Source organism: Ursus americanus, chromosome 1, assembly GCF_024610735.1.
Source record: "Ursus americanus isolate L20-20 chromosome 1, mUrsAme1.1.p, whole genome shotgun sequence".
NCBI classification, from domain to species: domain Eukaryota; kingdom Metazoa; phylum Chordata; class Mammalia; order Carnivora; family Ursidae; genus Ursus; species Ursus americanus.
Window position 1 is genome coordinate 37070213 of NC_142127.1, and position 15003 is coordinate 37085215.

The 15003-nt window shown below is 40.5% G+C and overlaps 1 protein-coding gene across 1 annotated transcript in view; it reads left to right on the top strand.

The window, feature by feature from the left end:
• GALNT5 (polypeptide N-acetylgalactosaminyltransferase 5) overlaps window positions 1-15003 on the top strand; it is a 49682-nt gene that overhangs the window by 10961 nt on the left and 23718 nt on the right. The window contains exons 2-3 of the mRNA XM_045781665.2: window positions 4682-4848; window positions 6440-6559. Of these exons, the coding sequence (XP_045637621.1) occupies window positions 4682-4848; window positions 6440-6559 (287 nt within the window). The remainder of the gene's footprint in view (window positions 1-4681; window positions 4849-6439; window positions 6560-15003) is intronic.

Sequence of the window (15003 nt, forward strand, 5' to 3'; positions counted from 1 at the left end):
ATGGAAGCTCAGACATTTGGCTGGTGGAGGTGCCTCCCCCAAATCTCAAATCTCTGAGAGCTCTTCCTATCTCCAATTTCAAACTGACTAACATTACAACACTTCTCGGAACTTCCTTCTAAAAGAGATTAAAAATCTACTGATTTATTATTACATAAGAAGTTTCATCTGCGTTAGCCTACATGGTTAACTCCCTGCGTTAGCCTACATGGTTAACTCCCTCATTTGTAAGTAGATTTTCTAATGTCAACCAAATTTTAACAATAAAGCAATTCTCAGGACTTCACAGCGAGGCTTGTTGGTTCAGATGGCTCAGGCAGAATTTGTGCAGCTGACCCTTCCTTTTTAGAATTGGTTTATTTTTCTCACCACCAAATGGTGTAAGGAATCTTTAAGTGTAACATGTGCATTTTCCATCCACTTAGAGATGAGGAAGTCATAGGAAGTCACTGATGTCTTCCTCAGGCTATTAAACTCCTCTTAGCTTTTCTTCCTCTCTCCCGACATACAACCCACAATGGAACCTTTACCAATTTTATACCATTGTCCTCAAAATCCTCTACCATTTTTCTTTCTCCTTTGTTTGCTCTGATGACCCCTAGACTTGGACTAATTTACGATCTGCTTTTATCTCCTCCTATGCCCAGGCTGGTGGAGTAAATCACACCAGTGTTTTGACTAAAATTTTGAGATCTCCAGAAATCCTTCTATGTGTAGTTTGCCAGTACTCCCTCCCATTATTCATAGTGTCTGTTCTAAATATTCTCTATTTTTCTCAAACCCCTACCCTATCATATTAAAAAACAGCCTTTCCTCCAACATGAGCTACACATTCTTTCAACTTCTCTGTGCATAAACTCATCTGTCTACATAGCACTTTTTTCTTCCTATCTCAAAGAAAAATGTCTCTTCTTCCACCATCAATCTTTTGATTTAGGCTTTATTCCATTTCCATTTTTTTCATCCACCCATTAAATACATATTTATCAAATATTAATTATGTGCGACTATGCTAGAAGCTTGTGGCATTGTAGTAAGCAGGTAACTCTGGATGCAGAAGACAAGAAATAAAATCAATAAATTAATGCTATGGCCTCTCGAACTGTGAAAGACTATGTTTCTGTTGTTTTAAGCCATAAAGTTGGTTACAGCAGCCACAGAAAACTAATATAATTTTCATTTCAAAGAGTGAGTTGCTGCTGTAACAAATACCTAAAAATGTGGAAGGATTATCCAAGTAATAGCCAAAGAATTGAATAATACATAAAAGCTGGGAGAATGTTGAGAAGCATGACAGGCAAAGCCTAGATGGCCTTGAAGAAATTGTTGATAGAAGCACGCATGTTAATTGTCCACAATAGCCAAAGTGTGGAAGGAACCGAGATGCCCTTCAACAGAGGACTGGATTAAGAAGTTGTGGTCCATATATACAATGGAATATTACTCAGCTATCAAAAAGAACGATTTCTCAACATTTGCTGCAACATGGACGGCACTGGAGGAGATAATGCTAAGTGAAATAAGTCAAGCAGAGAAAGACAATTATCATATGATTTCTCTCATCTACGGAACATAAGAACTAGGAAGATCGGTAGGGGAAAAAAGGGATAAAGAAAGGGCAGATAATCAGAAGGGGGAATGAAGCATGAGAGACTATGGACTCTGAGAAACAAACTGAGAGCTCCAGAGGGGAGGGGGGTGGGGGATGGGATAGGCTGGTGATGGGTAGTAAGGAGGGCACGTATTGCATGGTGCACTGGGTGTTATACGCAAGTAATGAATCATCTAACTTTACATCGAAACCAGGGATGTACTGTATGGTGACTAACATAATATAATTTAAAAAATTAAAAAAAAAAAAGAAGCAGCAGCACACATGTTAAAGATGCTACAGGTGAGGGCTTAGAAGGAAGTGAGAAGTACAGAAAAGAAAGCTTCTGTCCTCTTGAAGAATACGTATATGTCTTGAACAAAATGTTGGTAAAAACTATGAGCATTCTAAGCACGTCTTGTGAGGGTTCAGAAAGAAATGCAGAATATATTACTGGGCACTGGAGGGAAAAGGATCCTCACAAGATAGTGGCAAAAACCTTGGCTAAATTGTGTCGAATAGCTGGGTGGAAGCAGATATTCTAAGCCATGACCTTGGATAGTTAGCTGAAGAGAATTCCAAGTCAAGTGCTGAAGGGGGGGTCTGGTACTTCCTCACTGTTCATAATAAAATGTGAGAAGAAAGAGATAAATTGAGGAAGAAACTGATAAGCAGATCTTTTTTTTTTTTTTTTGGTAGTTTGTTACAGCAGTCACAGGAAACTAATACAGCCCTTAGTGAAGAAAGGGATATCTCGTATTATCTAGAAATGCCAATTCGTGGATCTCTAGCATAGAATCAGATCAGTTTAGGCTGCCTGCTAGTTGATGCTCATGTTCGATACCTGATCACTAGCTCAGGATGTCTGATGAAAATGTGTCATTTGAATTTACATCACTTGAAGATTCAGGACATGCTCCTATCAGCCCTCGGTTTATTTATTTATTTTTTAAGAGTATCCACCAATGGTAAGTAAAATTAAATCCACTTTGTTTTAGAGCTCAAGTTCCCGAACTGGCCTATCAACAACTTGTGGGGTGTCTACTTGTTAGTAGATCTTTACTTACATTGTTTGTTTATTTTGTATTAAGACACAGATTCTCAGGGCCTATTCAGAACTGCTGAATTGATTTTCTGGGGTTGGTGATTAGATATGTATGTTTTCATAAGGCGCTGTAGGTTAGTATCATAATCACCCACTTTAGGGAACCGTTGAAATTACAGACCAAAGTTGGATTTGCCTACCTTTTCTTAAGTGTCTGCTGCGTGTCAGATAAATAGTAGGTGAGTTTTATAAACTATTTGCATTTAATCTTATAATAAATTGATTCTTAATCTCTGCTTGGAGCTTCTTAATCTCTGGCAAATTGGGATTCAAAGGAGCTACACAATTTATCTAAACCGGTAATTAGGGGATCTGGTATTTGACCACAGATCTATCTGGTTCTAAAACCTGTGCTCTTGGTACAGAAAAATCAGCCTAGGGCAGTACAATGACAACTATGTGTTCACATTTCCGTACACATCCTTTCTAGGTGAATCATGTTGGGTAAGTCATCTAACTTCTCCAGCTTCGGTTTGGTCTACTTAGAGAAGAGGGTAATAATATGGATCCTAAGCAGTTGTTAGAGATATCTGCATGATCGTACTTGATTAAGTACTATTGATAAAGGGTGAATGCATGGAAATATGGTTTTACTATGGTTTTTGCTCTTATCTATTTCTTTTTGACAGACTAAGCAAAGTGTAGCTATATTGTCTGGCAGAAGTGCCTGCTCCCACAAAATGCTACATCTGCTGCCAGCTTCTTTTATTCTTGAGAACTTAAGGCTTCCTGTATGGCTATTTCTGGAGTCAGACCAGACCAGAGTTTGAGTCCCAACTCTGCCATTTACTAACAGTATAATCATGAACTAGCTTCACCATGATTTCAATTATTCATCCATTTAAAAAAGGAGAAGAGATGTTGTTGGTTTAAACTGAAATAGTACAGCATGCCTAGAATATTTATGATCATTGTAATTTAATTATGACATTACTAACAGTAGCTGTGTTAGAAGGATGGCAAATACTTTTTGTGAGGTTCCACTCGGCACCCTCCTATGACGAGTAACAGGCAGGGGATGGAAGGATGCCAGCAGCGAGGCAGTGCACATTGCAGGGTGTGGAAAAAAACCCAAGACCAATTACAACCCACCTGAATACCAACTCCCACTTTAACCTTATCCTCCTCTCTATGCCAGGAGGATTATTTCAACTGTGGTTACTCTGTAGCACGGAGAGCCTCAGCAAGTAACCCCTAAATAGATAGAGAAGATGAAGAGTTTAATTATATATCTCCATATATATATCCATAAATATACTCACATGCAGAGTGGGAGAAAGAATATTTCCTTTGGCACTTGGCAGGAGGCCAGTTGGAAGGGCAATCAGAAACTACTTGGTAACGTTAAATAAGTCAGAGTGTTCTCTTGTGGTATGTGGTCTAAGTAGGATAGCACTAGCTACCATTTGGTGAATTCCTATGCCAGGAACTGTGCTAGACATTTTATGTGCGTTCTCACTAGACTGTGAAGCTCTGTTGAATAAGAACGTTTACCTAATTTTAAAGATGAAGAAACTGAGACACAGAGAGAATAAGTATGGTATCAATGGATAAAAATCTGAGAAATATTGGGGGTGAGATTCAAAATAGTGCCTAACCACCTGCAAAGCCTATGCGCTGTCCACTACAGCAAGATGCCTCCACAAGAGCTTCTCATGTCTTGCATTGCTAGTCCTTTTCTAGCAACTGCTGTTACTGGCTATTCTTACTCTGCTTATTTATTTTGCTTATACCCCTCCCTAAGAAAAACACATGACAAAATCATCACTGATATATGTAGCAGATGTTGGATGGATGGATGGATGGATGGATGGATGGATGGATGGATGAATGGATGAATGGATGAACAGATATATAGACAGATAGACACACAGGCAGATTAACAGAGCATGTGAGTATATGTGTATATACATGCAATTGCATACTGTGAGTTTTAAAACCATCTTGTTAGTTTTAAAATGAGTCCTGCTTGTGTCCTGGCTCAGGTGTGCAGAGCAGCTGGTTCACAATAACCTCCCCACCACCAGTGTCATCATGTGCTTTGTGGATGAAGTATGGTCCACTCTCCTGAGGTCTGTTCATAGTGTCCTTAATCGCTCTCCTCCGCACCTCATCAAGGAGATTCTGCTTGTGGATGACTTCAGCACCAAAGGTAAGAAAACCACTTCTGGAAAATTACAGTTTGATATGAGGCAATAGCAATTTGGGTGGATGGCAAAAATATCAAATTAGTGTTTCATGTGGTGCCTTAGAAGCATAAGGCCAAGCATCTTCAGGATATAGAAAGTGAGTTCTATCTTCAGTTAGCTGTCTCAGACTTCCCTTCAGCTCTGCCTTCTCTGCCACATAGAGATGATTTTCTAACTATAGCTCCTTGGAGCACCGTGAAGCTCCAGAGACCAGAAGATGTTCAACCACTTTATGAAATCTAATAAGCAAGCACCCCACAATTAATAGGATGTCTTTCCCACTGATAATAACAAGTCAGAGTTAGACTCTATGGAAAACAAAGAAATGGAAGGCCAATGGTTTCTTCCTCAAGAGCAAAGCTCGTTATGTGTTAAGTGTTGAGAAGACAAATTGCCAATAGAACCAAAGAGATAAGGTTTCAACAGAGCCTTTAACAAAGGCAGAATCCACCACGGTCTGGAAGAAGTGAAGAATCTCCCTTTTGGGGCTATTACATAATTTGTGTAAGTAAGTGGTCCATTACCACCTGAAGTCCCATAGCCACTACATTACAAATTCCCAAAATACAACGCACTTCAGGAAATTTTAGAAAATAGCAAAGAGAGGACAACCCTAATAGAACAACTTAGCTCTGTTCATGACCACAACAGCATGAGCCAGTTTCATCAGCCTCAGAGCTCCTACCGCAATCACCCTGAGGTCCATTAGCAGTGAGATGCCTAAGAAAAACTGGTTGAAAACTTTGAGAAGGGGCCTTGACAGCATAAACAGAAATAGTATCCAGTCACCAGGCAAATAATAGTCTTTTTATGGATGGCAGATCCAGGGACCTGAAGAATCCTCTGGAGAGACCTGGAGCTTATAATGTTTTCAGCGTCCTCTTTAAGGAAAAAAAAAAAAACTCAAAATCAGTAGGAATGTGAGCAGCAGAAGTACTTCTGGAAGCCTTTCCTACCTGAAATACCTGTCAATAGCTTAATTACACACAGAAGTGACTGCAAGTCATGTAAATGTATCCCATAAAACCCCAACAACATTCCTTTAGATGGGCTCTTCTTTGACCACCCAACAAGACAAAAGAGGTATGACTCAGAGGGTGTCATAGTAGGGAAGTGACAGTGCCTTAACCAATTGCAGTTGTAATATCTTTCTTTCACAAGTTTTTCAATTTCAGTACAATGTTTAGCCTCTCGTCTGGGTCTTGGAAGGGGCCTTTGTAAGCCAGGAAGTTTGTACAGAGACCCAAGTTTCATTTATTTCAAGGTGAATTTGCCCCTGTCCTCCTCTGTGAGGTGAGCCCTCCCCTGTGTCGCTTGGCAACACTGAAAAGAAGGATTTGGAATTTGAGAAACAGGTAGCTTGGAGTATTGAACACAGACAAAAATTCATCCAAGAAAATGACATCAGAAAATAAAATCATGGCCCAAGGAGTAAAATTCAGTGACTACAGTAAATATCATAGTTTCTAGAATTTGATCTTGAGAAGCCACTGCTAGTATTATCCAGATCTAGTTACTTAAAGTGTTTCCTTGTCTGTTCTTACTGTGATACAGACTACCTAAAAGGTAATTTGGATAAATACATGTCTCAGTTTCCAAAAGTTCGGATTCTTCGCCTTAAAGAGAGACATGGTTTAATACGAGCCAGGCTGGCAGGAGCACAGAATGCAACAGGTAAGAAGCTGCTAATTTTTTGTGTTAGTTATATTTTTGTTTCAGTTTATTTGTTTTCAAATGGATAGCAAATTTGAAATAATATTGCAGTGAACACCCACATAGCCATCAATCATCATGCCACCAATTTTTAACTTGCTGTACCATGTGCTTCATCACACACATACACAGACATGTGTTTATATATACACACACTTTTGTCCTCAACTTTTGAATTTACAGACACTACAACTCTGTGTACCTTAGTAGGCATCTCTGCAAAATACAAATGTTCTCTTAGACAAGCACACTTTCCTATCTAAATATCATCTGGTTTATGCTCTTTCAGACCTCGTCGTTGCTCTGAAATGTTTTTTATAGCTGCTTCTCTCTTTTGAAATGTGAGATCTTATTAAGTTCCATGCACTGCATTTGGTTGTTTAGTCTCCTTAGTTCCTTAGCCTAGAGTAGATAACACACTACTTACCGTTAACTTTGTTTTTTTAAAGAGTCCAGCCCATTTGTTTTGTACATGTGGCCATTCTGAAATTTTCTCATTGTTTCCTCACGTTACACTCAGGATAAATGTTTTTGGAGTAACTAGTGCAGAATATTCCACTCTGTAGGTGGTAGGAATTATGTATTGTTTAATGGCTTCAAATCAAGAGACACATGATGTCAGGTTGTCCCACTGTGGGTGATAGTAATTTTGAGCATTTGGTTAAAATGTTGGCAGACGGATTTTTCTTTTGCGGGTACTAAGTAATTTGTGATGTGATACTTTGATCCATATGAATAGTTTTCCTTACATTTTACTCAATGGTTTTGCACCCATTGATGATCATTGCTTGAATCAATTATTACACTGAGGGCTGTCCATCTCTCTGTCCTTCCTTCCCTCTTCTTTTTATCCTCCCTTCCTCTCTCTCCCTCCCTCTCTCTTCCTCTTCCCCTCCTATGCCCCCACCAATACGAATTTATGCTTTAAAAAATTCAATGTGTATATTATTAACTTCCTTCCTTCCTTCTGTTCTTTCTTCCTTCCTCCTTCCTTCTGCTCTTTCTTTCTTTCTTCCTTCCTTCCTTTCTTTTAATTGTACTCAGATTGTCCCAAATTCGACCACTTGGAGCCCTTTCAAGCCTATGCCTTTTTGACCTGATCCCATCAGTATTTGAGGGCTTAGAATTGTTTACTTCTCTCTTCCCTGACCTATGGGTATGTCTGCGCTTCTGACAGCTCTCTCTGTCTTCCCAAAGAGCAACATGCCTTCTTTTCTTCACCTCTTTTTAGTGTGTGGGTGTTAGTGAGTGAATGGGAGGAGCCAAATCTTTTCTGCCCACAAGTACTTTCAAAATAACATCAAACATACTGTTTATTTTCACATCCTTCTGTGGAAGGACCCATTCCCCATAATAATTGCTGAACTTACATACCAGGTTCCATTCTAAATACATTCTACAGTAATTGATTTAATCCTCATAATAACTCTAGGAGCTAGGCACAATAATGTTCCTCATTTTACAGGTGAAGATATGGAAGCACAGTGAGGTTATGACTTGCCCAAGTTCTCCCAGCTAGCAAGTGCTACAGCAGGATTGGAACCCAGAAAACTTGGCTTCAAATCTGCACTCTTATCTGCTACATTTTCTTGCCTCTAGACATCTAGCTAGCACCCTCCCCTGTAACCCATGACACTGCAGATCTCCACCAGCTTGAATTTAAGCATGTTCTTTTTTTTTTTTTAAGATTTTATTTATTTATTTGAGAAAGAGAGAGAGCATGAGCTGGGGGAGAGGCAGATGGAGAGGGAGTTCCCTACTGAGCGGGGAGCCCAATGTGGGGCTTGATCCCAGGACCCTGGGTTCATAACCTGAACCAAAGGTAGACACTTAACCAACTGAGCCACACAGGCGCCCCACATTTAAGCATGTTCTAATGGTAAATTATCTGCTTACCTAAGTTACACTTCCTTGTAACTAAACCCCAAATTTTGAACTTTTCTTATCCCATTGGTTTGCTAACAGATTTCTTTGGCCTGTAATGGAAATTTAAAATTAACTACAAACACATCACACCAAAATTGACATTGCAGTGATAACTAAAATTCTTAATGATAGACCCCATTTGGAACATTAAGTAAAAATCCATGTTTGTTTTCTTTTGGGAAGTAATTACACACAAATGATACAAAAAATAGGATAGTGAGGAAATGGTCCAAGTAGGCAAGTGTGGGGCTAAGATCTGGATGGAGAACATTCCCAGGCAAATGGAACAAGAAGTTGCAAGGTCCTGCTGCAGAAATATGTTCTGTGTATTAAAGTTAAAGAAAGAAGTTTAGTACGGCTTATTGTTGCTGACCATAGAGAGAGTGATTGGAGATTCATGTGGGGGTCATGGCAAAAGCAGGCTTTTGTAAAGCTTTATGAGTCATTCAAGGAGTGTAGGCATTATTCTTAGTATCATATGAAACAAAGGTAGTACATTAAAGAGGAGGATAAAATTGTTTAACTTAATTTAAAGTTCAATTTGGCCATCTTGTAGAGAATGGGTATTAGGTAGAGGAGAGAGGAAGGAGGGGGGCCAATTACGAGGTTATCATTGCGGCGCCTGGGTGGCTCAATCAGTTGAGCGTCCGACTCCTGGATTCGGCTCAGGTTGTGATCTCTTGGATCGTGGTCATGGGATTGACCCCTGCAGCTGGCTCTGAACTCAGCGGGCGTCTGCTCGAAGATTTTCTCTCCCTCTACACTCCCCCCACTCACTCTCTCGTGCTCTTTCGCTCTCTCTCTCAAATAAATAAATATATCTTAAAAAAAAAAAAAAGAGGCTATTATAGTTGTCCAAGCACCAGGGAGGTACTAGGGCAGATGGAGGAAGGGGTCAGAGTAAGAATATATTGTGGACATGAAGCCCACAGAACTTGTCATCAGACAACGTATGAAGAGAATAATAATGAGAGGAGTAAAAAGAACCCCAAAAAACAAAACAAAACAAAAAAACCCCTAGAATTGGCATCTAAGCAAGTTGGTGGGTGGTGGGGCCATAACCAGAGGAACAGATTTGGGATTACAGTTGAGTTCCGATTTTGTCCATGTAAATTTGAGATGAAAATGAGACATCCATGTAGAGAAAGCTGACAAGTGCAGAACCAAAAATGTACTGCTTATAAAAAACTTCTCTCTGCCTGCATGGAGCACAAAGCATGCTGGTGATGATCTCCAGAATAGTCAAAACTGTTAGACAACACGGGAGGCCTCTTCAGATGAGGGCAATGAACTTGCTCAAAGCAGTTGCCTAATCGGCCTGCTCAAGTACTTGCGGTTATACAGCCAGAAAATAATTTCTTTGGATTTAGAAAATCCAAATGTATAAATGTAAACTTGCCTCTCAGTCAGTCATTAACACCCTTGAACACATTAGCTCAGTTTTCATTCGGTAACTCTCAAACTATTTTGACCATGACCCATGTTAAGAAATAAATCTTACATCACAACCCAGTGCATATATATATTACACATATAACTATGATAGACATTTCATGAAATAACATGTGCAGCAGATTCTAATATCTTCTTTTCTATATTATCTGTTTTTTAGATTCTGGTCAACCCCACTACATTGTTGTAGTGACTTGCTCAGAGGTCACAACTTTAGTTTGGAGAGGCCAGCTAGGTGCATTTTAATTGCCTGCCACTGTCTAGTGAAGAGTTGCTTCTCAAACTAGCATAGAAGAAGTTTTTTCTTCCTAATTTCCAAATTTTGTGGACCTACCCTTTGTAAATTATAATAAAGATGAACTACCTAAGAAAGAAATGGGGAAAAAATAAAGCTAGATACACAATTATATATGCATACATCTATACTCTATGTATATAGATATATACATAAATTTATTATGTATAACATATACATGTGTATGTGTGTACATATAGCATAGATAAGATACAGATAACATAAATAATGACATATATCTTATATAAGTACACATATATAAAATAGAGAATAAATTAACAAATTCCAGCAAACTGCTAGGGTTTTAAAGCATTTGTTCTCAATTTCTGTTCCTATCACTGATGGCGGGGTCTGTGGCCACACTTTGAGCAGCATTAGAGGAAGGTCAATGCCTGAATTTGGAAAGAAGCTGAAAAGTGTGTTTTGATGGAATTAGTACCAGCCTTGCCCAAGGGCACATCCAAGGGCCCTGAAGTGCATCTGACTCCTGTGGGAACTTCAAGGGGATTCAGAAGCCCATACCAGGTTTAGCTGAGGAAATAATTCAGGGACTGTTCAGGGACTGGCCCTAAGTGGGGCTGACCAGCCTGTTAGTTATCCCAGACTCCCCCTGGGCATTCCCCAGCCATCACAAGTAAAGCACAGGCAAGAGACATTCTAGGCCCGAAAAGTCTCAGTAAACAGAGGTCAGCAAAGATACCAGGGCAGAAATTTTCTCTAGACTGCCTCAGCCAAGAATCTGAATTCAGAATCTGACAGGCCTTGACAGCTATTGTTTCCTAAAGATTTACCCTTTAGGATTCAGAAAAAAGGGAGGGGAAACCACAGGCAAGGATGAGATCAAAGATCCAAGGACCTGAAACAGGTCAAGTAGCCCATTGTGGTCCCAAGGTATTATTAGACTTTCTGAAAGTACATAATACAATATAATAAGGGCAAAACAGTGACTCTCTGACCACTAACAGCGTTCACTACATATTCAGTTTCTAGGGCATAATAGGTTCTTCATCTGGATATGATTTAGGCAAAAAGATCGAGTCCAATCAGTTATTTCCTGAGAATGAGGACATAGAGAGTTCAAGTAGGATTTAAAAATCTGAAGGGCAGGCCATGGTCAATGGATCTCTAAGGAAAGTGTCCTATAGGAAACCAACAGAAGTAAAAAGAGAGGCAGTAATTGAGGTACAAAGTGAACAAGCCAGCCACTTGGATCTCATGCGAGTATTGAATGAAAGAGCGAGTTATTGCCCTGCCAAGAAGCGTCTGCAGACGGGCAGGTTCAATAGTACACTCTGGAGAGTCAGAGTAGAGATCAGATTCTCATTTCCTTTATAACAAGGGCATTTGGCAAAATACGTGACACTGCTGTGAGCATTCCAAAGAATCAGTTGGCTAACTTTAAGTATGTGGACTAAAACGACATCTAACTCCTGGACAGCCCTGGGGTCTCCTGAAAAGTGATAGTCCTGTAAATTTCTACAGTTTGTTTCTGCTGCATGTAAAACAGGTGGTTTCCTTAGCATCACTTGTAAATTATTATGTAAAATCAAACACCCAGCCAGGTCCACATCCCTCAAGGAACCCTAGACACAACACTCCAACACTAATTGGTGCTGGCAACAATATCCCAAGCTGGTTGGCTGAATAGAAATGGGGGTCTGTACTCAAAAAGGAGCCAAAGCTTTTTGGCACATGGAGCATCTCTGAGTTGGTCAAAAAGTAAATAAATAAATAAGTTACAATCAAACCCATCTGCAAACCATCCAGCATTGCTGGGACCTACTCTTAAGAATCAGAAAAGCCTGCCAGGTGGCATCAAGATAGGATGATTTGAGCTCTAGCTTAAACTCTCGTTGAAAAAATAGTAATAACACTAGCTATTTATAAGGGAGTTAGGTGTTAGGTAGATCTTAGAACTATCCCCATAAGGTAAATCTCAGAGAGGTTAAGTAATTTATCCCATGTGGCTAAGGAAAGCAGAGCTATGTGGCTTCGATCCTGTGTTCATTTCATTATAAGTCTAGGGGTTAGGAAGAGTATGTGAAATGTCCAGAGACCATACCCACTACAAGTAGAAGTCCCAACCAGAGTCAGCTACATAGACAGCTTCCTGGTCTAGTTCCGGAGATCTTATTTTAAATTAAAGTGTCTGAAAGTGGAGCAATGACATTCATGCATGGGAGGATTCGCTTCTCACCCAAAATAAAACAGTATAAAATTCCAGTCTATGTTTTGGACAGAAGCTGCTTCCTTTGGGTCCTGGCAACAAGTGAATGAAAATCTGTGTGGGGATCTGGGCCAGGTGGGAAGTGAATGTAAGTTTGGGTACCCATCATGCTGCTACCAGGGATTGAGAAAGTCAATCCAGGCCCCTTTGACCCTCTAAGCTTACTCTGGGGATAGCGACATGCAGTCTGGTAGAGACTGCTCTTTGGTTCCAATGGACCAGCAGTAGAAGGAGTGAGAAAAAGGGGGTTGTCTTCTGCACATGCTATCACTAGCCAAGTAGGACCTTAGCAGGCAAGCTTACATACCTTACACACCTAAATAATCCCTGTGAACCTTCTTCCCACACAGGGAGCGGACTGTGCAAAAGGACACCCATAGTTGATAATGGCCTTTCATTATCAAACAAGCTATAATCTCTGGAAATAGGACTCCACCAGCATGATCAGGAGTTGTAACCACTGTTTCCAAGAGTTGGGGATAAGGGGGGGTGGGGCTTTAGCCTAGCACAACCTGGTGCTGCCTAGGGACTTCTGAAGAACGTCCCTCACCTAGACCTTGGCTAAGGTCAGTTTCTTACCCTTATGCAAAAATTCCTTTGTTCATCGGTTAATAAGATACTGAACCATTAATTAAGAGGTAGTTTATAGTTTTTCATGGATAATGAGCTATCATCCAGGTATTTAATTTCACCTGGTTCTTTGCCTGCTGCTGTCTTCTTTTTTTTTTTTTTTTTCCCAAAGATTTTATTTATTTATTCGACAGGATAGAGACAGCCAGCGAGAGAGGGAACACAAGCAGGGGGAGTGGGAGAGGAAGAAGCAGGCTCATAGCGGAGGAGCCTGATGTGGGGCTCGATCCCATAACGCCGGGATCACGCCCTGAGCCAAAGGCAGACGCCTAACCGCTGTGCCACCCAGGTGCCCCCTGCTGCTGTCTTCTACTTTTACTTTAAGCTTTCCCATTTTCATAGCCCTGCCTCTTTCTGGCCATTTTTTCTTTCTTTTTTTGGGGAACCCAGGCAATGGAATAAGCTATTTTCTAGTATCAGGCTGCCACTTAGCTGTGTAAACTTGAAAAAATTGCTTAAGTCCTTTGTTTCTCTTAGATGGGAATAAAACTTAGAGCTACATCTCATTTCTTAAGTGGAAATAAAAATTAGATTTATACCTCAGGTTTGTTGTGTGGATTAAACAAGACAACCATGTAGAATGCTTAGGACAGTGGCTGGCATAGAGTAAGCACTTACTAGAAGGTAACCGATGTTGTTATAGGGTTGTCGAGAGCTGAGGGGAGCAGCCAGGGGTCAGAGTGGTTGATTCAAATAATAAACCAAAAGGAAAATAATACTCAAGTCTTTAATCATTTCCTCCACTAATATAAGTAAGAAGTGTAAGTAAGAATTGAAACAGAAGGAAGTGCTGGCTCCTTGAATGTTCCATTTTTCCCTGTGGATTGTGCAGACGTGAGGGTCATCTCACTGCCTAAGGAGCCCAGAACAAAAGGCTCCTCCTGTTTTACAGCCTGGAGCCTCGGGTGAGAAAAAGGAGAGGGCTCAGAGTGGGAAAGTATCGAATGCTGAGTCAGATGGAGGAAAATGTCTTGGAGACCTCCCCACCTCGCTTACGGTGACACAGAGATCTTGGCCTGAAGGAGGCCTCCAATGGAGGGATTGAGCTAGGAATGAAGCTATGCTGAGAGCATGTCCACTGAAGAAGAGGGAGGGCTTGAGCTTTGACTGCAAGTCCCTTCAGAGGCTGTGGTGCGCTGGCTGCAAGTCCCTTCAGAGGCTGTGGTGCGCTGGCTGCAGACCACGTCTGGTATGAGAGGGCAGCCTCCAGCCATGAGGACCTGCCGGGGAAAGCCTTTGCAATTTGCCTGTGGTTGGGCCTGAAAGGACACAAATAGGATTTTGGCCATAGCCCAGATTTCTCAGGTTATTATTAATCTTCACGCACGCACACACACACACATACACTCCGCTTGTATAAAATCATTTGGAACCATGTAGATGCTACAGAGAATTTTATTGGGAAGAGAGTGTTACTTCACACAACTAATAGGAAAAAAATAAGTTTTAATGATTATTTTTTAGCCTCCAAGTTTTTTTTTTCTTGTTTTTTTTTTTTTTCTCCTGCAAGTCTTTGATTTTTTATTGTGGTAAATTATGTGTAACATAAAATTTACCATCTTGGGGTGCCTGGGTGGCTCAGTCGTTAAGCGTCTGCCTGCGGCTCAGGGCGTGATCTCAGCGTTCTGGGATCAAGCCCCACATCAGGCTCCTCCGCTGGAAGCCTGCTTCTTCCTCTCCCACTCCCCCTGCTTGTGTTCCCTCTCTCACTGGCTGTCTCTATCTCTGTCAAATAAATAAATAAATCCTTAATAAATAAATAAATTAATTAATTAAATAAATAAATAAATAAAATTTACCATCTTAATTATTTCTTCAGTGCACAGTCCAGTACTCTGAAGTATATTCACAGTTGTGCGACCAACCTCCAGAATG